Source organism: Fopius arisanus, unplaced genomic scaffold (assembly GCF_000806365.1).
Source record: "Fopius arisanus strain USDA-PBARC FA_bdor unplaced genomic scaffold, ASM80636v1 scaffold00007, whole genome shotgun sequence".
Taxonomy (NCBI): domain Eukaryota; kingdom Metazoa; phylum Arthropoda; class Insecta; order Hymenoptera; family Braconidae; genus Fopius; species Fopius arisanus.
The window spans coordinates 759,417-781,787 of NW_011887746.1; the positions used below are offsets into that span (position 1 = coordinate 759,417).

Consider the following 22,371-nt stretch of genomic DNA (forward strand, 5'->3'; position numbering starts at 1 on the left):
CTTTATCATTTTTTTTAAATCCACAAAGAATATTGAAGACGCGGGAATTATTCAAAGTGAATTCTTCCAATCGATTAGACAAAATTAGAAGATTCAAGATTCACATCCAGAGGAGAAGTTCAAGTGGAACATAAAATATTTTCTCTCAAAAGACAGAAAAGTAAGAGTATCTCGAAAAATTTCAACGAATTAACCAATCGATTTGAATTTACCTCTACACGGAGAAAAATATTTAGTTAAAATTACAGGACGTTCAGGTTGATTATTAATTAAGGAAACAGCTCGAAAAATTCAAGTGACGTTATCGTTTATTTTTCACAAATAATTCAGATAAAACATTCTGAAATACCGCGAAACAATGACTGTAGATAAAAAATACATGACAATACCGTAAATTTGACAATCACATTTCGCTCCGGAATTTATTTATTTATTCATTTAATAAACATTCCTCGGTGTCCACTGATTCAGATAATGAGAAATCGCATTAAGATTTTTACGAAGACGTCCAGGAATTTGAAATTCCGAAAGAAAAGTAAATAAATGGATAATAAATGGAGAATTCTATCACGGTTGAAGCGGTTAGCTCTTTCGAATAGGAATAAATCACTCGAGATAAATTGATGATAAACAGGTGGGATAATTTCGCATGTGCACTTGACAAATTGCTCATTGATCGCAGTCGACTGAGAGGCAGTGACTTGGATTCATTGAGCCAAAGAACGGAGCTGTTTCATTCAGTGATTCGCCTCACGATTGTAACGAGGAAGAAGAGAAAAAGCGAATTCAGCAAAAGCACCCGAAAAAGAGATACGATCGCTCGAGAATCTACAACAGCCAGTGTTATATACCACTTGTTTCGCGAAACTGGTTTAACCCACGGGAATCACCGTGTGTCGCCGGCTAGTTTTTGCCGACTTTAGCCTGCGGCATCATCTCAAAGTAAATAAACATGCACTGTCTCTCCGGATGTCCAATGGGCGACTCACTCATTATGTTTAACCATTTAATCGCACCAAAAAGAAAGGTTCAATCAAGAAAGAATTTAATGATAGGGTCGAAAATCGCTGAGGCTTATGTCATCCTGAAATTTCACAGCGTTGCGAATATTTTTTCGAAGGTCTAGGGCGTAAAAAGTAACTCGTCATATTTTTCTTCTGCACTGAGAAAAAAAATTATTTTTGCCAAGAATATTTTCTTCCCACAAGTAAATCTGGCGATCACTGTGTAAATACTCCCATAAGACTTACTAATGCCAAATATATTTTCTTGTGGTTAGTAAATATTCTTGGGTAAAGAAAATTTTTTCTCGGTGTGGTATTTTCCATTCTAACGAGCTCAACCCTAAGCATTTGTCCAAATTAAATTCTACTACGATAATAATAACAATTATTATTATTATATTCATTATTAGTTCATTATAATTATATATTATTTAACTTATGCAGATCGAATTCGAGCAATGAGATTCTGTTCCAAGTCTTCGATACATCCGCCTCGATTGTCAATCGATGTCAATTGCCTGAAATTATTCAAGTCTATTATAGGGCTCTTCAGGATTTAGATATAAATATTTCATACGCATAATGAAAGCGGACGGTTAATTAAAAAAATCCGTCTATCGGAACTGCGTAATGTGGCACTTAGTAAGGTGATCCACGAATTTTCAAGATAAATAAATCAACGCACCTGTCGCGCATAATTTTGCAAGGAATTCCTCTCGCAGTATCTGCAGCGAAAGCTGTCACTTAATGTTGCATAATAAATGAATGATGATGATTTTTATGACATTAACCAATGCTCATTCAGCGTCCAGTAATAAGAATCTTTATTCGTCTCTACATGGTTGGTAAATGATGGATATTACACAAAAAATATATTCAACGGGGTGTCGCTTAATGAGTGCGTCGGTGTGATAAAAATTTCAGTGAGTGCTGCATCAGTGATTTCAGTGGGTCTGAGTGCCAGCTAACGAAGCACAATCAGGTCTTTATCAGATTGAGGTATATCAGTGACTTTTTTATTCCTGGAATGTCGACTGCGGCCTGTTGCGTATGCAGTGTCATTGATCGTCAGACCTCGCATTCTGATTTCTTTTTTTTTTGCACTTATGAACTCTTGTAAATGACCTCGCTGGGTCATTTTTCCAGGACTCCAGTTCAGAGCGAAAGGATAAAGCGAAAATCACGGGATCTATATTAAAAATCATCCATTTTCCTTATTCAGTACGAGTAACTACTGAATGAGAAAAATTGAAAGATTTCTCCCATCGCCAATTGCTGAAGTACAATTTTTATTATAAAATTGTCATTTTTACTGCAATCGGAGGCAATTGTGATATCGATTTTTCGCTCACCTGTTGATTTAATTTAGTCTGTATTTATAGTATTTATATATTCTCTAGTTATTTTTAAAAACTCGGAAGAAAAACTTAAGATTAATTATGTGAGAAGAATACTATCCGGACTAAGACGAAATAAATCCTGAAGGATTTGAATACTAACAAAGGAAATGCATATTTGACTGACCTGTCATTTTTCGTTTTGAATAAAAAAAAATGTGAAGCTTCGAGTTTCAAAATAAAATCATGAGAATGTTTATAAAAATCATGTAGGAATGACCGAAGTCTCTCAAAATTTTAAGCGAGATTAGAGAGTCCAAATGTGGAGATGATGACTGAAAAAATCATGAGAGTCGCAGAGGCGAGATTTGAAGTTGCTGAAGAGCCGAGATTCAAGTCCTTCCAGACGATATCTGGCACATCTACGTAGGTCTTGTCGACACCAACGGTTTTTATGAATGTTGACAGATTTTTACGATCGACAAAGTCCCCGACAGCAGACCAAACGGTCAGGGTTGACCGGTAATTCTTGGTGTTCTTGATGAGTTCTGTCATAATGGTAATGTCACTCGCTGCCAGAGCTGCTCTCACGGGATAGGTTACCGTCTGGTTAATCTTGTTCTTTGCTAATGTTTCCAACATGTTCTGAATCTGCTCTTTCGTGTAACTGCCATTGTAACGTTCTGACATCACGCCATACCTATTCATTCAATTTCAATCATTAAAATTCAGATATCAATACAAAAATATAAATTTCATTTACAGTTCCCCCGCGATTTTCCTTGGAATTCTACTGGGAAATTACTACTTGGGCCATTGCCAATCTTTCATTATTAGAAAGCGAAAGTCAGATTTTGATTTCTCTAATCGAAAATTACAAATGAAGAGATTTATAAAAAAAATTATCAGTGAAGTGATAATAGAAATGCTTTCTGTGTAATTTCTATCGGTTGTTGTAATTATAGGTCTTGGAAATTAATGATAATGAAGTTGTTACTGACTGTGTCTTCCAACCGACTGAGAGAATGCACTCGGGGAAGTTCTGCTTCGCTCCTTGTAGAAATTGATCAGCATCTACCGGTTTATCGTCCCCAGAAAATGGTCCGGGCAAGATATCGGCATTGAGCATCACCGGTACCACCATCTGAATAAAATTCATAAAGTAGCACGAGACGCTCCAAAATCTCCATTAAAAAATTATTTTCATACCCCGGAACAATTCCAGAGAGTTCTCATTAAAATTCTATTTTTTTTAATAAACCTTTTGGTTAAAATAGCATTTTAATATAAATAAAATCATTCGATGTAAATGCTACATAATTTTTCCAAAAAATTCCTCCGATTTCAGAATTAATTCTACCCACTTTTTCACGATTGCTTTTCAGAATGGGAAGACTCGCATTGAATGCCTCGATAGTTTTAAAGTCCAGCTTGATGCCGCGGGTGGATTTTTTCAGAGTTGCATTGAGAAAATCAGCCAGTGATAAATCACTTTCGTTGGCTGGCGGATGTGCCATGATTGGGACAGTGACGTTAGAATTTCCAGGCACAAAACCCAGTGAGATATCAGCCTCTATCATCATTATTTTATCTGCAACATGAACATTAATTACCACAACAATAAGAACTGATCCTAAAATTCCCCAAAAAATCATTTCCTTGATTGCCCCAGAATAAAAAAAAAAAATGCTCAACACATCGAATGCAAAGATATTCTCCTAAATTCCCACAGCAAAGTCCATTTTTGCTACAACTAATTAAGAAATTCCTCGAAAATTAATTCTCCTATTCCCCCAGAATAAAAATAAAAAACTCTCAACCCATCGAATGCGTAACTATTCCACGGAATTCCAACTGCAATTTCCATTTTCGCACATAAACCGATAAATTGAATTAGCGCGTTATGTCGCAGGTTAATGCGACGATAAATAATGAACTTACCATCAGCGAGTGCATCAGCAAGTTCTTTTTTACTGTTGACCGCGTGTGCCCACGTGATTTTTGTGATATTTCCCTTGATCTTATCAGCAAAAAAATCCCTCGGATCGGGAGATAGTGCGGCCATAGTACCTATGGATATCAAAAATTATATAACAACAGTTGCTTCATTGACTTCACCTACTAAATGAGAAATTATTTTTAATGGCGTGCGTTTAACACAAGGACTTTTGTTATCGGACAAGCGGTTCAACTAGTGTCGGCATATGCGCGTATGCGTATTGGTAACACTTTTTCGAGACCAGTTTGTACATATGTACATTGTCGGAAGGTCTCCGACGCGGTAAGAATACGAAGAAACCTCTGACATAAAAAAATACTGGCGGTTTTTTCATTTTTTTTTTTCATCGCACGATACAATGGTGCAGTGTCCACAACTCAGCGAAAGTTCTTTGTCCTTTGTACTTTTTTTTTTTTTAGAAATTTCTTCAATTAATCGACAAGATTAAGAGATGAATCATCGTGAATCATGAGGGAACAATTAAAATCTTCCGTAATTGAAACCTCTAGTCGTTATCAGACGGAATTTTTTTTTCGCGATTCAAATCATGAGGCGGATTAGTCGGTTGAGTATTCGTGTGAGGGTATTGTTTAGGACATATAATGCGAAAAATTGTAATTGCAAATTGCATAACTGATTGTATTTCGACGTGAGATGCAGTCTTATTCGGAAAACCCGGGGTTTTCTAATCAGTAAAATAGAAAAGATAAGACTTCATGGAAAATCCAATTTCGAGTAAACATGTAACATCTGCATACTTCTGAAATAATCGCTGGCATGAGTCACCGTAGGACAAGTTATCGATATTGCCAGCTTGAAAAGTGTTTGAAATATTTTTCTAGAAATAATGAATTCGTAAAAATAACAGCCGAATCGACAATGAAATGACAAAATTTACCGAATATCCAATTACTTGGGAGAGAAATCTGCAACGTCCGCATGAAAAATAATGCACGTTCAAACTACTGATAAATCATTATTTCAGCCTTCCCATTTTTTCCAACACTTTTCCAGAAATATCTAGTAAAATGTAAAATAATTTTTTCAAAAATATATTTTCTCTCATAATGTCCAATTGCCTGAGAAAAACTCAACAAATTCTATTGATATTCGAACTAAATGATGATTTAAAGGAAAATCTGGATTTTTCTTTCCTGGTTATTTTGCCGGAAGTGACCTGCGCCTCACGAGCCATATGTTAACACATTTTCAATATCTCTGAATGATTGCTGGTGATAATGATAGCAGATAGTGTCTTAATCCTCATCTTAGATTGAGATGTGCGTCACAATTGTTGAATGATGAAAAATAATTCTTAATACGATTAGAAACTTACAGGTGATACTGGCGATGAGGAAAACAGGTAAGACTGAGCTGAATGCCATGGCCATAAAATCACAGAGAACTTTTATATTTCACGTCGTTGAACCGTTTAACACGAGCGTCACGAAGCGACTGCCTTTCCGTCTGGACATATAGACACCAACCAGCAAAAAAAAGTTGCTGTTTATATCGCAATGAGGGGCCGAGGGACACCTCAGTAAATACACCCAGTAATCGACACATGTTATTTACATCACGAGACATTTTCATTAGTCATAAATCCGTTTAAAATCTTCGATAATAATAGTTGGAACTCAAATTTTTCAATTGGTATTTTTCACAGTAATTTTCCCTTTTAAAAATTAGGATAAATGATAAATAAGTGCTAATTTTCACAACTCCTTAATTGTTAATAAAAATTAAAGGCTCACCCATACATGAATATTCATAGAATAAATGTTTCGGATGGAAACGTATTGCCACGTTTCACCGGAAATCAGAAGGATTAGAAGATATCGACACAGTTTGACTATAAAAATATTAAACATTTATTAAAACTTGCTCTCAAAATTCATACGATCCTGCAGATACACTTTCCCATCATCTACATGTCAATATATAATTCTACAATGCATAAAATACAACAAGTGAATTAATGTGTAGTTGAACCTTGGAATGGCAAAAATGAGTACATAAAATTCATAGTAAATAATGTATAGGCACTCGAAGCTCCATTACTATCGTCACGACAGTATGACACTAATAAAATATAAACAAAGGTCAATTATTTTCATTAATTACGGGCAGTGTGTAGGTATGTAAAAAAATATCATACCATCGAGACAATCACTTGAATCGTCTCATTAATTTCAACACGTGATCACTCTAATGTCATTAGTCTAGAAATCAATTCACGATTAACTCAACAGGTTCAATTAATATCCAATTTCGTTAGTCTAGAATGTGATTTATCGAATATAAAATTTTTCATTACATTAATTATGATAGATATATACGTATTTTTGGTATGATCCTTCCTGAGTCAATGGATTAATTGCAATTTTGGAGTGAAATAGTGAGAACAGGGTGCCAACTCATTCCCTGATTCATCATTTTACTGGAGCATTCATCTGGCATGATCATTATCTACATTCTCTTCGTCTCTCTTTAATTATGAGAAAATGATTTGTCTATTCTAAGGCACCTGATCGGAGGAAATGAAGTTGATAATATCATGGACCCTGTACCATTGTAGGACGAATCTGACTTGTTTATTCTGTTCTATCACACTCTTGTTGTGAGCAAAGTTTGATGATTACCTCGGGGATTAATTTAGGGTTGGGTATAATTGACGATCGGTTCTCTCGTTGTCGTCGGGAGTCGTTGTTGTGTCCATGTAAACATGTTCGGATCTCTTCTCCTTGCTGTCATTATTTGACACCCAACCGTGTCTTTTCAATTTTGAGTTCTGGAAGAATTGATTAATACATTTTAAGGATGCTCTTTACCCATCTATAGTCAAAATTAACGTTCTTTCAGTTTTTAACAAATTATCGATGGAATTGATGCAAAAAAATATAATGTTCTTGCGTTTTGTCATTATTTAATGGCTCACGAAGGTTTGTGTTTTTTCCACTTTTTAAAAGTTTAGAAAGAACGCAGAAAAATGTTCGCACCACCTTGAAACTTCGTGAGTCATTAAATAATGATAAAACGCAAAAACATTATATTTTTTTATATCAATTCCATCGATAATTTGCCAAAAAAAATATAAAACATAAATTTTTGCAATAGATGGGTCTAGGACACCCTTTAGACGTAAAGTGAGGAGTTTGAATAAATTATGATTACGTAGTTGTGAGAACGGAAAAGATAAATATTTTGGCGTGTGCAATAGTATTTTTCAGTGAAATAAGTGCAGTATGGAATAAATAATAATTTACCGTAAATGGCTGTGAGATGGTCTTTTTTTATGGTAGAATGACTGCCAGATTTTCATTCTTTCATTCAATTGTCACGGAGTTTCCTGTGTGATTGAGGATGAAATGGCAATTCATGAATATATGAGGTGATAAGATATTGAAAACATGATAATGTTTGTAAGGTAATACAAACGACCATATGATCAATTCGTGTGGACGATAAGGGAATGATTGATAGAAATTTTTTCAATGGTTATTTTATTCTCAATTTCCTCCACTGATATTTCTTCTATAGGCAGCAAAAAAAAATACTTCTTCATGTTTCTTTAGATTAATCAAATAAGCATAAAATATCAGTAGAGTAAATTGCAAAATAGCGAATGTAGATATTTTTCTATATAAAATGGAATTCTTGATTTTTTTTACACTTACTTTGGGATGACTGCGTCCCTTTTGCGAATATTGAATTACGGCGAGTATTAGTAGAACTATTCCCCCGACAATTGCTACTATTATACTTGAATATAATCCTATACTAGGAACTAGAAGAAGCATCCGTAAAGATGATGCTAGATCCTCAGTCGTCCCTGCCCTCATTGAGAACCAGAAGCAGGGAAAATAAATCTTCGGAACGTCCCTGAAGAGTCTAAATCGATAATGAAAATTGAAAAAACTTAATCATTCGCAAAAAGAAACATCAAATGATCACAAAAATGACGATTAACACTTACGTCACGAAGTCATATGGCTGCAGTAAAATATTCACTTGAAGTCTAGCTGCTACATCAATTGGAACGCCAGTATTCTGCAACAAAAAGTGTTCCAGGTCACAAATGATCATTTTCCCTTTTTCAATCCCTCAATTAAAAAAATGTCATCATTAGTTTCTAAATAGACTCATCCAGTCACGAGATCTATATTATTCATTAAATCTCAAAATCCAACGAAACTATCTGTGAGGTAAATTAGGACGGTAGGGATTGTATTAATGTCATAATACACACCGGTTCCAAGAGGTAATAAAAACTGTGGTCTTTCTCATTAGGATTGAGACCATTGACTTGCTCCCTCAGGATGGGATCAGCCTTATGGAAATGTGGTAGACTAATGAAACCAGGAGCACCATATCTACACGCAGTGATGTTGATGACTCCCACGGGACTGCACTCCCCATTGCAGTAGCATTTCCCCATATCGACGACATCAGGATCCGAATATCCAGCGGCACTTTTTTTGGTCGAGTAGTCAGCGTGGAAGAAGTCTTCAGTAGTTGTTGTTCTCTCGAAATACTTGGCGGCACTGTGAGGGTATCTCCTGAAAGAGCTGTTGCCAAGGCTTTTCTCCCCAAGTTCGTATTTATAACCTGTGATCCCATGGTGCGTCGCTTTTCCCACGTATTCATAGATCATTGGTCTGAAAAATTACTTCGTTATCTTTCTACCCTTTCGTTAATGTTTTAATTATCTTAAGTACTTCCGTTCACACCTGCACAAATCAGCAGCGAAAGCTGTGATATCATCCGTGTCCCTGCCAGGTGGAAAAAATTCCCCGGCACTTCCCTCCACAACATTGCAAGGACTCTTGTAATAATCAGTTACATCCGTATAATTCCATTTTTTCATAATACCAAGATTTGCGATATCATCTTCTCCAGTCGCCACATTGTAATGCCCATCGAAGAATGTCGATCCATTTCTCTGTTAATGAATTATTTAAACTTGTTATTTAATCAGCATCAAATATCTTCTGATTGTCATCAATCGTTATTCAATTTCCCTTCGGTATCAATTAATCAATTATCCTCCCGACAAACGACAATTACCAAAAATAGCACTAGATTATTGAACATCTGCAAGAACTTCAACTCGTCGAGAAATCCCATCCTCCCGATCTCCAAGTTTGCAATTTACGATCAATTTATTCATTCGTCAAACGCAATTTCCACCAGAACATCTGAGTCATCACAATGCTCACGGAAAAATATGACAACACATAATTCCCTGACATTAAAAGTCTCAGTTAAAAGTGTTACATAATCATGGGGATAACATTCAATGCAGTGGATACAGAGCGAATGCTGCAAAACAGTCCAGAATTTATAGAACTCACTAAATAAAACCAGCCGAATCTGTCGTAAGCCGGGATGTGCATGTCTTCTGTGTCCATTGCCAGTTTCCCCAAATCAATGAGTTGATCCTTGAATCCAGTGAACATCATCTCGTCCACGGTTTTCACAATGTGAATCGAGGACACCTGACCCAAGATTATAGAAACTGTACTCTGATAAAACTCGTCCCAATACCGCACTTTATTCGCAGCTGCCTACAATAATAAATTAATTAAATCCAAAGTATCTGATCAAATTTTGTCGAATCCTAGAGAGTTAATCAGTTCAAACAAAATTACCACAGCGAGAACATTCAATTGGACCAAAGTGTCATTGAGGGTTCCATTGCTCTTATGTGGATCGAAGTACCAGTATTTCCTCACAAAATAGCTGACAGTACCGTTCTCCGGGTGAAACGTGATGTTGACTTTTTCCGTTTTATGACTGCAACGGAATAATGATACAATAAATAACAACTTTAAACAGTTGGCAATTAATCCAGTGGACAATTAATAGAATAAAAAAGCATTTGCTACAGAATTAGATCTCGCGAAAGTCAACGGGAATTCTCGTCAGCGGCATGAGATCACTGAAGGTCCAATTGGCTCCGAGAAAGTAATCAATTACACAATTATTTAATAGCCAGTCTCATTTGTCCGCCCACGATAATAATTCGCCGAAAGGAGAGGAGAAGAACTGCTCATTAGGCAGTCAATACCTTGGGGTTAAACTACTGTTACCCTTCCTGATAAATCAATCGTTTAAGCGCACGAGTTTGGTCTCTCGGCAGATACCAGCTGACATGATTACCACAAGGTCACACCCAATGATCATTTGATAACACTCACATGAATGTGTAAGGGCCCACTTCAACGAGATTTGGTTTTTTTCCAGGTATCTTGAGCTCCTCTGGATTTGTCCAGTTGAAGAAGTAGAACTCCATGTTGAGTGGAATTTTGTCGCCCGTTGATCTCCACAGGTCCAACACTCGAGATGTGGGCGTGATTGGTAGCTCCTGAAATGATTTTTCAATTGGTAAGTTAATCGGAGTGATTTCCACTCAAACAAAATGACTTGATGAAGATTTCATCGGCAGGCATCTCTGATTGGTCGTAACTAATCAACGGCTAATTCAATTAAAAAACAACGAGGAGGAATATTATTGCGGTTAATGGAGTTATCAAGGCAGATTATTTTTATCCTGATGTCGGAATTAGATGGAAGTCACGCTGGGGCTCATCAGGGAGATCATGCAACTGGAGAATCAGATGGTATTGCCAATTTTCTGATCTTCAATTAAAAATATAAAATCAAAGAAATAGAAGGTGAATGCAAAAAATTAAGTACATATTTACCAATCATCTTAGGAAATAGGGAAATGGGGGAAATGTCTTGGAGAAATACTGGAGGCAGTGGATACCTGACTGAGGATGTGGTTGAAGAGCACCGGCCAGAGGAACATAGCAGCTACTCCAAGGACTAGAAGTGTCATTCCAATGACAGCCAGAATGACTGTTCTGTTGGTCCAAGGTCTCATGGTGAAGGATGTAGACTTATCCGATTGAATGAATGGACAACTTCAACTCGGTTATTCACACTTTGACGACCCACAACGTCACCGGTCCCTTCTCGCCGCTCCGTCTTGTCATCAATGTGCTGAAATACCGAGATAAGAGATATCTAATCTCACGAAACAATATGCACGTGTGGCGAATTGAGTTGTTGAAGAGGGATCCATGGATTTGGATTTTGATCCGATGGCTTTATCGTCATTCAGAGGATCTGATTAGATTCGAATGGTCAATTGGAATTACACAAAAATACCTAATAATTTCCAACGAATTATCGATTCAGAATAATTGAAGGATTGCTTTAGCATCAGGGATTTATGTAATTTGTGATGTTTATTGGAGTTTTTTTTATGGAATTCGAGAGTTAATTAATGATACATAAGTGATAATTGAATAATTGGCATTTAGAGGATTGATTTGGAGTCAAGATCAGGGAATTTCTTCTCGTATTTAACACTAGAGTATTGAGTCATCGTTGGGGCTTTAATGCTACTCATTCATTGGCGAAACTTCTCACGACTTTTTCATGGTCCATTGAATTCTTTGTTGTTAGATTCACTGTCATGAACTCCGGTTACAGCGGACGTTAGTCTAATCTCTACAACAAACCCCAACGATTATTCTATTTGTGAGAGTTTACAATCATATCTCTGAAGTAACGGTCAGCGTGAAGTTCTGCTTCTTCATATCTCGAGTTGTGATAAGAGAGAAAATTCCAATTTGTCTTGAGCAACGGGAAAAACAAATTATACAAAAAAATATGGCATCAGCCGATGGTTTTTTGAATTGTACAATTATTATTCCGTTAGATAATTTATTATCGTTCGATTAATAAAAATGCGTCATGATTTATTGGATCTAGAATGGTCTTTTCTAGCGTCATTAAATTTTTTCCCTCCGCAAAGTTTAGCCGGCAATAAATCGCGGGAAGGAACTGAATTATTCAAAATTTTCCTTTCGTCGGGATAAAAAAATGATGATAAGTCATATATTGTATAATTGCACTGATTAGATCATTTTTGTAATTGAGAGAGCGACAGAGATGGGAATTTTCATCACCAATTCTACGGAAATGTAATGGTTATGTTTCCCGTCATTTTTATAAATAATTAGCGGAGTAATCACTTCAGAATTCAATCCGTCGATGTTTTTTTCAATCAGTATTTTTAATCTCGCGATAATACGCAAGAAAATGGAATAGCAAATGGAGATTACGATAAGTCATTAGGTATTTAATAATCGAGCAGTCAAAAAAAAACACTTCAAGGTCATCGTAAGTTACGATTCGTAACGTATACTCTCGAATTTCTTACACTTCATGAATTATTCATTGTTTTCAAGTATTACAGAAGCCGTCAACATGCGCAACAAAGCTGTCCTCGATAATCCATGGAATTACGTATTAAAAAAATGGTAACTAGTAATATAATAATGAAAAACCCTGAAAATTTTATTAGAATTCTATTGAAATTTTAATCTATTTCCTGATTTATTTGGGTCATGGAAGGCCAGGGGAATTTTTACTGGGTCAGATTTTTCCTGATATTTTTCATATCAATTAAAACCCTGCAGTTTTCTTTTGTTTGTCGGCTTTTATGGAAGAAGGAATACATTCTTGGCATTTAGGAATGATTTGAATAATGAATTCGAGAGACGGTTACTAAGTAGAAACCCCTGTCTGCCGCCTCATTGGTAATAACACGCGTGGATTGTGACTAAACTGTCGAAAAGAAATACAAACTCAGCGCTCAATGGACTTTATATTCTCACTCGACAATCAAAAATTACTAGCCAAGCACTTCCCATCGTCAACCTCTCAATTACCGGAAAATTGCGGTTTCTACTGGTAAAATTGCAGTCCTGCAAATATTCAAATTCTCAAACGCCCACTAATTCCGTGACTGTGCAAACTGCTCATACAATCCAGAACATCGGATTTCAAACTTCGCAATGTCATGAAAAAAGTATTTAGAACAGAATTTATGTAGTGGAAATAGCCCGCCGTTTTTGCATATTGCAGACAATTTTCTATGGAAATGATTCCGATATTTTTTGGGCAGAAATCGTTATTTTGATTGCGTATGCAGTAGATTTTAGTGGACGTCTGTATAAATTTTTGTTCGTGAAGAGTGTTGATGTTTGTACATTATTTACACACCTTTAGACAATTTGAATAAATTTTTGTGTTGCTTTTGAGATTTCTTGTCAGGCTTTTCCACTTGAAGACATTTTATTTGAATATCAGCTATTTTTGTCTTCTCACTGGACTCAAAGTCTAGGATTGATTCGAGTATTCCAGGATTTAATGACTTTAGAATCGATTAATTCCATCCCACAGTTGACAGATGAATATTTAAAAGGCGAGATAGCAAATGATAAAATTCAGAGAGAATTCCTCAGTATGACACAGTAATTCCTTCAATTAAGTTTTTCAAATTCCTAAGTTAAATTTTCCACTTGAAAGAACCTCGGTACTGAATAAAAATCGATGGGTCAGCAGTCGCATAATGCCATTTTGCCACTGACTCGCTTTCATTCTTTATTTTTAGCAGAAGTTTACGGTTCTTCTAGAGATAACAGAATCATTGACTCATTGGAGTCGCTCGAGAGATTATCAACAAGAGTAAAACCATTTCATGCAGTGATATTCTAAAGAAATGATAAATGCAGAAAAAGAAAATGCATTCAGACTTTATTCGGAGCGCCAACATTTCAGTTCAAATTTACCCAATGAATTTTCCAAATCTCTAAAAGAACATACTCGCTAATAATTATGAAACCAAAGAAATAAAACAACAATTCCAATCATAATAATTATAATTCTAATTATTGAAATAATTTAAAGTCAAATGACAAAATTTTTACAATTGAATGTCCAATTAATTTTAATATATATTAGATAAATTTGAAATTATTTGATAACTACAATGACAAAAATTCTAGACAAAATTTTATCAAGATTTTTTCTTGGCATAGACATAACCAGTTCCCTTTGACCTCGGATTTACCAAGGGTGAGGGTCCATTTTTATCTCAGAGTTGTACCCATTGGTAACCGGAATGGGGGACAGCCCATAACTTTCAAGTCAGATACCCCATGGATACCTCTAGGCCCCAAGGACCCAGACACACACTAACAAACGATTATTCACATACGTGAAAAGGTTTTTGTGTTGACCCTCACAGACTATTTTCCCCCTAACAAAGAGCTATTCTGGATGAAAATTCCATTGCCATCAACCATTACTATCCCAATTTTCACTAGTACTAATTGCAACGACGCTTACAAATTTTCAAATTCAATTCCAGTCTGTTTTATTGCATTTTCTTTAATTTTTCTACAAATATTTCGATTCCACAAATCACTTGAAAGAAATGATAAACAATTTTTTAGTAATTATATATTTTATATCGATTAATCTCAGAAGGTATTGTACAATGAAATATCAAAAGACCGATTTTATCCGAAATTTAATCAACTACAGAAAAGTTCTCTAATGTTTTTCCCTCAATACTTTTTTCTCGACACTTTTCGAGATAAATAATGAATCAATTAAAATTTGATCAGTCTCACTTTCGCACTCGATTGCCGGATAATTTTTCAATAAAAATACAATGGCTTAAACAACTTCACCGTTTCACAATAAACGCTCCGATAAAATAACACATGAACAGACGAAAAGTTTCAATAACTACAATTCCACGACCGATACTTCATTAAAAATATATTCTCTAGGAAAAAACTGCGATTGGATCTGCGACACATTCAATTAATTCCACTGAATTATCTTGGATAATTTCAGTCTGGTTTTCAGGAATAAGCATAATTGGTACTTACGGAGCATGTGTTCTGATTATGTAACCGCGAAATAGAATTTAAAATAGTGGGTGGGGATGACCGAGTGATGATTTGCTCTCCGAAATTGGGCAACACTTTCAGTGATTCACGTGTTGATGTTCATAACTCTGGATCGAACTCTGAGGTGTTTTCGGCCACGAGGATTGAGAGAGACTAGGCACTTTGGTGAGGTCGACGTCGTATGGTATCCGAGAACTGGTGGAGCGCCTCGACGGATACAGCAGAAATGTTGTCCCCACTCTCGGTTCAAAGCATCAATGAGCTCCGACTGCTTGAATAATTCCTGTGTGGATGTGGAATATGAGTACGAGGTTTTTTGTTCCCGTGTCGCAGCCAGTCGGCCGTCTGGTGGGGTAATTGACTTAGCTGTCAGTAATTTAACGCAGGCACCCATTGACTTCACTGCCACACTACTAATAAAAAAAAAACCTACATCTTTCCAAAACTGAAAAATCACAACTAGGGGATTCCCATTGGGTATCAGTCCTCACATTGTCAGGTTTTCAAATTAAATTCTCAAGATAAACCCCGAAATCCACGGCCACCAAAAAAAAAGAAGCCGGAAGCATTTATTATTGCTAATAGTTGCCCCTGGATTACCTCCAGTGAAGCCTTTGAATTTCAATCACTCGTAAAAGACAGTGTTTCATCATTCGGTAATAAATCACGCAACGAATCGCCTTGTACAGAAGATTTTTTATTTCATCATTCCTTGACAATAAACTGTATGTACAGTTGATAATTGCCCGGGCCAAAAATTGCCCTCTCCTGATAAAAATTTGTAGCAAAATTTACTGTCAATGCATTTTTACCCTGACTTAGTAACAAAAAAAACGGTAACAAAAACGTTTTTTCTTCACAGAGTGATTACGAGTTCTCTTGATATTTCTCCTACAAATTTTTGATCGAAAGCCCCCCCTCCGAAATTTACAAAGAACCTACAAATAAATAATAATTAACCAATTACTCCGTTAATGAATCAATTGATAACGTATACGTCATGTGATATTGTAACTTCTCAGTGGCGGCAAGCTCAATTCATTTAATCTTCGTCTCATTTATTTAATGATGGCCGACAGAATCTCTTCCTTGCCCACCAGACAGTCGCGAGTGCTGCAGCCAAAAATCCAATGCCAGCAACAATTCCCATCGAAATTGCTCTATTCCTACGATACGCTGGTACTTCTAACGTGAACTGTTCACTAGTGGCAACATCTTCGGTTCTGGAAATTGCTGACACCTCGAATATGTAACTTGTATCCTCTTCTAGTGTTTTAACTGTAATGTGAAGTGATAATTACGTAAATTTATTACTGCCAGCTAAGTACAGAGGTAAGCGTCAAGTCATTAGCAGCAATTAGCATACGAGCTTTGGAATTATTGATTTATGCCATTTCCCACATTCGACAAATTCCAGGAATAAGATTAATCAATTGATTCACTCATTGACTGATTTGATTTATTGAACTGACGTTTCAGTTTCTTTGGAGCAAATACTGAATAGAATTAATGAATAATAATTTGATTAATCGATACGATTATTCTAGATTAATGGCGTGGAAATTGTGTTAGGGATTTACCTAAGTAAAATGTATCGACGGTCTCGGCTGTCCCGTAGAGTGCCTCTGCAGGATCGCGAAACCATCTGACAGTGTAGCTCTTGATCATGTCTTTTCCTTCAATTGGTGGCTCCCACGTTACCAGATAACCCTCAGCTGTCACCTGGACACGAACATTTCGTGGTGGTTCCACACTCGCCTCCTCGTCTAGGCGATAATTATCAAAGGAATGACTTGGACACATTCAGGATCAATAATAAAGGGAATATACCTTGAGTACTCCGGAATTCCGAGGCTGAATTGCGGTCTAGAGACCCTGGTGATAATTTAATCATCATTTATCTTTTTTTTTATTTTCTTATGGGTTAAAAGAAAATAAATAACCTGTTTTTGTATTCTGCGTGAGGACACGAATGCTCTTGCTGAACATGCCATCACCATGCTTATCCTGACTCAGAACCATGAACTCGTACTCACGACCTGGCGATAGATTGGGAATTGTTGCCTCGGTTATTTTCTTCGAGGGTATTTTCATGGTTTTCCATTCGGTTGTGTCCGTTGGTCTGTACCTATTCCCGAGGAAAATATTATTCATTATCAAATATGAGTTATCAAAACAGAAACATCTCGGGAAACTCAGTCCAGACATTAATCTCAAATTTTACCCCTAATATATTAAATGAATTAATTCATTAATCTGTATAGGGTAAATTTATCAGCCACTACTAAACGGAATTTGTTCATCAATCATTTTGATGTAATGAAAACCATCGTACCAGACAGCGTATTCCATTTTAGGTCTCACATATCCAGGGACCCACGTCAATGTAACGGAATTTCTGCTGCTGTTAGCATTGAGATTGTATGGAGCTCTGGGTGGAACATTGAGCACCATGAGCTCAGCATCAGCGACAATGGTAGCAGCTTCATTACTGGCAGCGCATTGATAAAGTCCTCTGTCTTGTTCCTGAATTCTTTCGATGGTCAAATTTCCACCACTGAGAATAGCCCGTTCCTGCGGGAGAGGAGAACCGTCCTTCTGACCGAAGGCTGTGTTAGTTTTGTTCCAAATTTTTCTCGTCTAATTGTCATTATCCATTAACCGAATGGACATTTTGCAATTGTTATAATTATATTTTGTTCTGTATCAATGAAGTGATAAGCCTGTTCGTGTGGATGCATGCGACCAAATTTTTTAGTAATTGTTCGCTCATGAATGGATGGAATTTAATCTTTTTTTTTTTAAATGTAAGTACTGATGAGCCCTACGAATCGATATTAAAGTGTTCGTTAAGTTAATTCACTGAACTTATTAATTCATTCTCCATTATTCTATTTCTTTATTAGTCAATAATCTTTGATCGGAGTAATTCACCTTGGAATTGTGAGGAATGTTTATTTCACGGATGGTACAGCAGAGATAGGATCAGTGAGTGACTATCAAAATTCTCAACTAAAGATATCATTGGAGATCATCACTCAACCGTAAAATGTTATATTAAACGGAAAACATACTTTAAACCAGACGATTGTTGGCCTTTGGGACTGATCCCCGTCACGAGCGTCACAGGGAATTTCCAGACTTTCGCCGAGTTTTCGCATGTAGAGACGTTGAGGTGTTACCGTGAAAACTGGAGGTCTCTGAACGATCTGAATATTTTTACAAAGAGAAATCATCATCAATTAATCGTTCGACATTAATTTGATAAAAATTTTATTGATTTCATTAATATTTCGGTTGGAACTCGATAACTAATCGATTTTTTTTTCGAAATGAGAATTCCTATAGATTTTTTAATCTATTCATTAAAACTGAATAGGATATATATCAATTAAAAAGGCAATAGGGCTGAGCAGTCTTTTGAAATATTACAATGGATGAATATATTAGATAGCATTTCGACTTCATGTGAAGGATTTTCATAAGTTCAATTGAAATTGCCCCTCTCGTTAACCCACATGGACTCATGCAATTGAAATAAATAATTTTACATGGTGCACTTGACTCAAACAATTCAGATAGCGTTAATATAACGGTGCATTCAACGTTTGCAATCAGATTGGCGAATAATGGGCATAAACTGGTCAATCGTCTTAATAGTCGCTTCATTTATTGGACAATAAGGCTATTTATGGATTAATGAGTTTACCACTGAAATCGAGGGACTGGGGCCCTCGGTACCAAGTTCATTGTACGGTGTGCAACTGTAGCTGCCGGAGTGGGTCTCGTCAACTTTGCTAAAGTACAGGGAACCGTTTCGACGGTAGAATACACCAGGAACGTTGTAGGGATCGAAGAGAAAACCGTCTTTTTCCCATCGTAAATTAGTCAGGGGTGGATTCGCTCGGAAGTGACAGTCCAAGAGAGCTGACTTTCCATAGGGAAGGAAGACTTCCCTTGGGGCGTAAATCACCTTCGCTTTATCTGAATTCAATTCGAATCAATCATAATAACAATTATTTCAACAGGAAATATTGCAAATTAACCTCTTGCAATTATAATCACTACTTTTATAATTATTACAAATTATTATCTTTGTGGAAAGGGAAAAATCTATTTTTTTAATGACTTCAAAATGAAAATAGATATGTTAATTTGAATATTGATAGTTTAACAGGAATAGAAAGAAATTATTGTCAGATAGGGAGAAAGTAATTCAAAATATTACATTGAACATTTAGAAAAGCTGATGCCGACTGCTGATCTCCAAGAACATCAGTTACCACGCAGGAATATTCCCCCAAGTCTCCGATTGCTGCTGGGCTTATTATCAGTGTGCCATTTTCATTTACAGTTATCCTCCCTCTGAGATCCTGTAAAAAAAATTCGGCAGGATAGTACAAATTGGAATAATTGGTTAAGTTTCATAGGAAATTTTTAATTCACCTCAATCTGTTCGATCTCGAGTCCATCCCTCAGCCAATTGACGACTGTACTACTATCTTTTGTTATGCACTCGAACTCAACAATTTCCCCTTCCATCGCTGTTCTGTTAACAGGCGGTACAGCAAGAAGATTTTCACCTACAACATTGTCGCCCGGTTGCGACACACCTGGGTTAAACAATTTAACGAGTCTGTCCTATTTACGGTTAGTAATTCAGAAGTTTCATTCAATTCGATTAATATGTTATTTCCTGCAGCCTGCGTCATCAATAAATGCACGGACCGTCATTTTCGAAGAGTCATTAATAACTTTTAGTGAAGACGAGTACTTCTTTCTCAGAATCGCATTTCATCGACCAGTACTTGATTTAATACATATTCATAAATGGCCAATTGGAAAAAAACGAATTAAAAGAATTCAGATGAAATTTTTTCTGTTATTTACGACTTTTGGTGAGGAACTTTTCTCAAATTCTCATTTTTCGGTCAACTAAATATTTAGTTTTTATGTAGTCAGGGAGTGTGATTATATTAGAACTCTCGAAGAAATCGGAAAATTAATATGATCTTCCGTTTTTTGGCGAGGTAAATTGAACGAATGGATGAATTAGTAATTAGTTTTAGGATTGTTTTTAAGTCGATAAATACCTTCGATACTGAGGTGAAACCAGGTGCCATTATTTCTGGAGCTTGGAGATCTGTCTGGAAACACAACCTTGCACTCATACCACCCCTGATCACTTTCCCGGATATTTGTCAGGTTTATGCTGCCATGTCCGTAGTCACTCGATAGATTATCCTCGAGCAGGTGTATTCTACCTGAATAGTCATCAGCAATTGATAGTATACTATTCGCCTTCTCATTGCCTGGTACTTCGTACCAAGAGAACACGGTTCTTCCCTATTCGAAGAAAAATTGATATTTTTTTCGCATCATCATTTATAAAAAATTAATAATCCATTTATTCCAAGCAATTAGTTCTCGATTTTAATTCCACAAATTCGTATGAGATAAATTTACAGTTGCATTCAATGGAATCAAATAAAAATTGCAAGATAATTGTAATTACAGAACATTTGGATAAAAATTTATTTAGAAAAATCGATCTATCGCTCAATCATTAGACATGATAAAATAAAATAAATAAACGTGGCGGAAATTAATTTGTCATTTAAATTTTAGCCCGTGGAGATTGGGAAATGGATAGAATTCCGAAAAAAATTGACTAATTCTAGAGAATAATCTCATTAAATGCAATTAGATCTGTAAAAATAGTGCAGGAAGAAATCAAGTGGGGAAATCACGAGAGCAACTCGAGTTTCATAGTTAAGAGACACATAATACCCGTTCATTGTCCTATTAACAGTGACAACACTTGAGGCATGCACGCAACCATCGTCTGCAGCACTACTAAGTGCTGCATATGCAGATTAGGGAAGACTAAATAAAATTTTTCCGGTTTAATCCAACGGGGCTTATAATCATAATTTAGAACCCTTGATTATCACTATTTTCTCCCTGCCAATCGTCAGCAGCCACTGATTAGTTGATTATCCCATATTTCCCTTTACTTTTTCACCAATAAACTATGAAAATCATTTAAATCTCTAATTACATTACATTTTCGCCACCTCAAATCCGTTTTTCAATAAATAAATTCGGAGCCAATGATTATTCATAAAATTTTTCACACGTGAAAATTTTGAATTGATAGGCAACTATGAACATGAATGAATAATAATTATGTCCAAAGAATTTCAGTTGAAGTCTACTTACTTCCCTGTTCCACGTTAAAATATAGGGTATCGGTATCTCATGGGGAAAATCGAGGTGGCAGTTGAAAACGACGTACTCCCCGATGGAGGCAGTAAAATTCTTGGTATCCTTTTCCTCCTCCAGGAGCATCCCATAGCCGAGAGCTTCCCGAAAAGCAAAAAATTTCCATAAAAATCCAACCAAGAGATTAAAAAAATGTCGACAAATCCACAAAATTCAATCGTCATCATTTCCACTTCCTCGAAACCCGATAATCATCAGCAGATTCTATATCCAGCTACAATTTCAATCCCCACATCAATATTACCCTCTCACATTACCTGAATAGCAGATGCACAGGAGAGCGAGTCCTCTAGCCCATTTGCCAGTGATTGAATAACGAAAATCCATTATCTCTTTAATAACAGTTCAATAAATCTCCAGAAGGTGCTATCAGGCCCACATAAGCACTGTCACCTCCACTGCACACAAATTATTCCACTCAAACCATTTTCCACTCTCTAAATCCAAACTCTGACTCCAGAGGATCAGAGGACAATCAAATAACTGATCTCATAATCTCAGCTGTTGCAATTTCAGTGGCAAGTGATCCAGTAATTTTTAATTGATTGGACAATCGATTGGTCAACGAGACTATTACCACGGTCAGTGATTACGCGGGAATGATCACTCGATGATCGATAGAACCGTGGAATAGCTGGTAAATGTGGATTTACAGACACGGAATGCCTTACTCGGAGTGATCGAGGAGCGGTGGAGATAAACCAAGTAATTGTTGCACTCGTCCGCAGTCAAGCGGATACAAAATCGTGACAAGATGAGGGTGGGGATGGGAATTAATTCTGATACATTCTGTGGGCTTGTCCCATACAGGATCAGAATTGTTGGTGAGGGCGCGGTGAGGACAATTACAATTCGGACAACTCGATACACCAGGTGTTTATTCCCATTTTTACCATTTTCAACTGCGCAATTGGTATCCTCATTACTCTATTCAAAAGACGGAGTTCCAATTCTCAGAAAACTCC

At 36.3% G+C, this 22,371-nt stretch overlaps 3 protein-coding genes and 1 long non-coding RNA gene across 6 annotated transcripts; 1 reads left to right on the plus strand and 3 right to left on the minus strand.

Annotated features, from left to right (window-relative positions):
* Positions 1-1,804: 1,804 nt before the first annotated feature.
* Positions 1,805-5,822, minus strand: LOC105273808 (protein FAM151B). Its single transcript, XM_011316445.1, has 5 exons — positions 5,677-5,822; positions 4,283-4,411; positions 3,706-3,932; positions 3,343-3,485; positions 1,805-3,041 (listed from the first exon to the last, which is right to left on the minus strand). The coding sequence occupies exons 1-5, from the start codon at positions 5,729-5,731 to the stop codon at positions 2,639-2,641; spliced, it is 957 nt and encodes a 318-aa protein (XP_011314747.1). The 5' UTR covers positions 5,732-5,822; the 3' UTR covers positions 1,805-2,638.
* Positions 5,823-6,187: 365 nt separating this feature from the next.
* On the minus strand, positions 6,188-15,395 carry LOC105273810 (protein croquemort). Of its 2 annotated transcripts, XR_892946.1 has the most exons (11): positions 15,101-15,395; positions 11,113-11,348; positions 10,541-10,707; positions 9,992-10,136; positions 9,695-9,907; positions 9,071-9,282; positions 8,590-8,998; positions 8,317-8,390; positions 8,018-8,231; positions 7,607-7,689; positions 7,044-7,131 (listed from the first exon to the last, which is right to left on the minus strand). XR_892946.1 is itself a non-coding variant. In XM_011316446.1 (10 exons), exons 2-10 carry the CDS (start codon positions 11,227-11,229, stop codon positions 6,991-6,993), a joined length of 1,692 nt encoding a protein of 563 aa, XP_011314748.1. In that variant the 5' UTR covers positions 11,230-11,348; positions 15,101-15,391; the 3' UTR covers positions 6,188-6,990. The 2 variants fall into 2 exon arrangements, 1 of the variants encoding a protein (XP_011314748.1); XM_011316446.1 differs by lacking the exon at positions 7,607-7,689 and having other exon boundaries at positions 6,188-7,131; positions 15,101-15,391.
* On the plus strand, positions 10,653-11,149 carry LOC105273809 (uncharacterized). Its single transcript, XR_892945.1, has 3 exons — positions 10,653-10,727; positions 10,789-10,963; positions 11,060-11,149. It is a non-coding gene; the product is annotated as an uncharacterized lncRNA (long non-coding RNA).
* Positions 15,396-15,797: 402 nt separating the features above from the next.
* On the minus strand, positions 15,798-22,116 carry bdl (borderless). 2 transcript variants are annotated; one of them, XM_011316448.1, is made up of 12 exons: positions 21,664-22,116; positions 21,344-21,486; positions 20,215-20,467; positions 19,568-19,734; positions 19,350-19,494; positions 18,831-19,105; positions 18,196-18,330; positions 17,457-17,716; positions 17,065-17,249; positions 16,952-16,996; positions 16,702-16,887; positions 15,798-16,399 (listed from the first exon to the last, which is right to left on the minus strand). In XM_011316448.1, the coding sequence occupies exons 1-12, from the start codon at positions 21,731-21,733 to the stop codon at positions 16,176-16,178; spliced, it is 2,088 nt and encodes a 695-aa protein (XP_011314750.1). In that variant the 5' UTR covers positions 21,734-22,116; the 3' UTR covers positions 15,798-16,175. The 2 variants fall into 2 exon arrangements, with proteins under 2 accessions (XP_011314750.1, XP_011314749.1); XM_011316447.1 differs by having other exon boundaries at positions 17,457-17,719.
* Positions 22,117-22,371: the final 255 nt, after the last annotated feature.

Excerpts from the sequence above, each read along its gene's own strand:
- LOC105273808 (XM_011316445.1), bottom strand. The coding sequence starts at position 5,731 with ATGGCCATGGCATTCAGCTCAGTCTTACCTGTTTTCCTCATCGCCAGT. Across the intron at positions 3,933-4,282 it reads TGCTGATGCACTCGCTGATG|ATAAAATAATGATGATAGAG; the intron begins GTAAGTTCATTA and ends TTCATGTTGCAG. Across the intron at positions 3,486-3,705 it reads TGAAAAGCAATCGTGAAAAA|ATGGTGGTACCGGTGATGCT; the intron begins GTGGGTAGAATT and ends AATTTTATTCAG.
- LOC105273810 (XM_011316446.1), bottom strand. The coding sequence starts at position 11,229 with ATGAGACCTTGGACCAACAGAACAGTCATTCTGGCTGTCATTGGAATG. Across the intron at positions 8,999-9,070 it reads TTCGCTGCTGATTTGTGCAG|ACCAATGATCTATGAATACG; the intron begins GTGTGAACGGAA and ends GTAATTTTTCAG. Across the intron at positions 8,391-8,589 it reads TTTATTACCTCTTGGAACCG|AATACTGGCGTTCCAATTGA; the intron begins GTGTGTATTATG and ends TTTTTGTTGCAG.
- bdl (XM_011316447.1), bottom strand. The coding sequence starts at position 21,733 with ATGGATTTTCGTTATTCAATCACTGGCAAATGGGCTAGAGGACTCGCT. Across the intron at positions 19,735-20,214 it reads GTTTCACCTCAGTATCGAAG|GTGTGTCGCAACCGGGCGAC; the intron begins GTATTTATCGAC and ends TGTTTAACCCAG. Across the intron at positions 17,720-18,195 it reads CAACAATCGTCTGGTTTAAA|AAGGACGGTTCTCCTCTCCC; the intron begins GTATGTTTTCCG and ends GCCTTCGGTCAG.